Genomic DNA, 1,221 nt, shown 5'->3' with positions numbered 1-1,221 from the left:
TGCTTGAGAATGGAAGATAACAATCAACTGTCACTTGAAGAGGTGAGAGGAGACAACAATCAAGAAGCTGGAAATGTTGAGGTACCGAATGAAAACTCTTTTGTCCATGTTTTGGAGAGTAAATTGGAAGTGGGTCAGGTTGTGAACAGCGTTGAAGATACTTATTTATTGTATTGTCAATATGCGCATGCCAAGGGATTTAGTGTGATGAAAGGTGATCAACGATATTTTTCCCAAACTAATGAACTTCAATCAAAAGAATTTCATTGTTCATGTGAAGGTTTAAAAGATGAGAAATGTTCAAGTAAAAGGATTCCAGTTTATCAAAAGCCGGTCGTTAGAACACAATGTAAAGCCAAATTGAAGATTACAAGGGAAAAAGGGTGTGAATGGTGGGTGAGTAGATTTTTTGAAGAGCATAACCATGAGATGTTTGCACCTGATCAAACTCACTTGCTAAGATCGGCACGTAATATATCACATGCAAAGAAGTCTACTCTAGAAGCTATGGTAAATGCTGGAATATCCGTCTCTAATGCTGTCTCTTTTATGGAAAATGAAGCATGTGGGCCACAAAATATAGGTTTTATTAGAAAGGACGCATATGACGATATGAGTCGGTTGAAAAAACATACCAAAGTTGAGAATGGAGATGCCACTGCACTTATTCAATATTTTATAAACAAGGCTAATAAGGAGAATTATTTTTACTGGAATGTTCAATTGGATGATGATGATAGGGTGATGAACTTTTTCTTTAGGGACTACAGATGCGAGGTTGATTATGAATATTTTGGTGATGTCTTATCGATTGATACAACATATAGGACAAATAAGTATAATTTATGTGGGGCCCTTAGCTCCTAATCGTTATTACAATGCAATTTGATTAGGGTTAATTAATTACAGCGGAAAATGAGTTTAAAATTTCTTTACAATGAGCCCAAAATATATTATTTGAATACTCAAAATAGTATTTCATCTCACATCATAAAATCTGCCCACACATAATCAAAACAACTCATGCAACAATAAATCATATCCTCGGGACATGCCCCGGTATATAGATACATATATATATACTGGGATAAACAACTAAACCTCAACTCAAACTGTGACTCCCTCCAGAAGTACCCTCTCCGGTCTCCTGATATCCTGGAGTACCTGCCATTGTCAACACACAAAGACAACAACAGCCCCCCTTGGGGGTGAGCAAAGCTC

General features: G+C 36.7%; 1 protein-coding gene across 1 annotated transcript; it reads left to right on the top strand.

Moving 5' to 3' along the window:
- The first annotated feature begins 9 nt into the window (after positions 1 to 9).
- LOC140968264 (protein FAR1-RELATED SEQUENCE 5-like) lies at positions 10 to 867 on the top strand. The gene has a single exon (XM_073429173.1). It carries the CDS (start codon positions 10 to 12, stop codon positions 865 to 867), a length of 858 nt encoding a protein of 285 aa, XP_073285274.1.
- Positions 868 to 1,221: the final 354 nt, after the last annotated feature.

This window comes from Primulina huaijiensis, unplaced genomic scaffold (assembly GCF_012295235.1).
Source record: "Primulina huaijiensis isolate GDHJ02 unplaced genomic scaffold, ASM1229523v2 scaffold3483, whole genome shotgun sequence".
Lineage (NCBI taxonomy): Eukaryota > Viridiplantae > Streptophyta > Magnoliopsida > Lamiales > Gesneriaceae > Primulina > Primulina huaijiensis.
The sequence above is the reverse complement of the archived record's forward strand: the minus strand, read 5'-3'. Positions and strand labels throughout refer to the sequence as shown.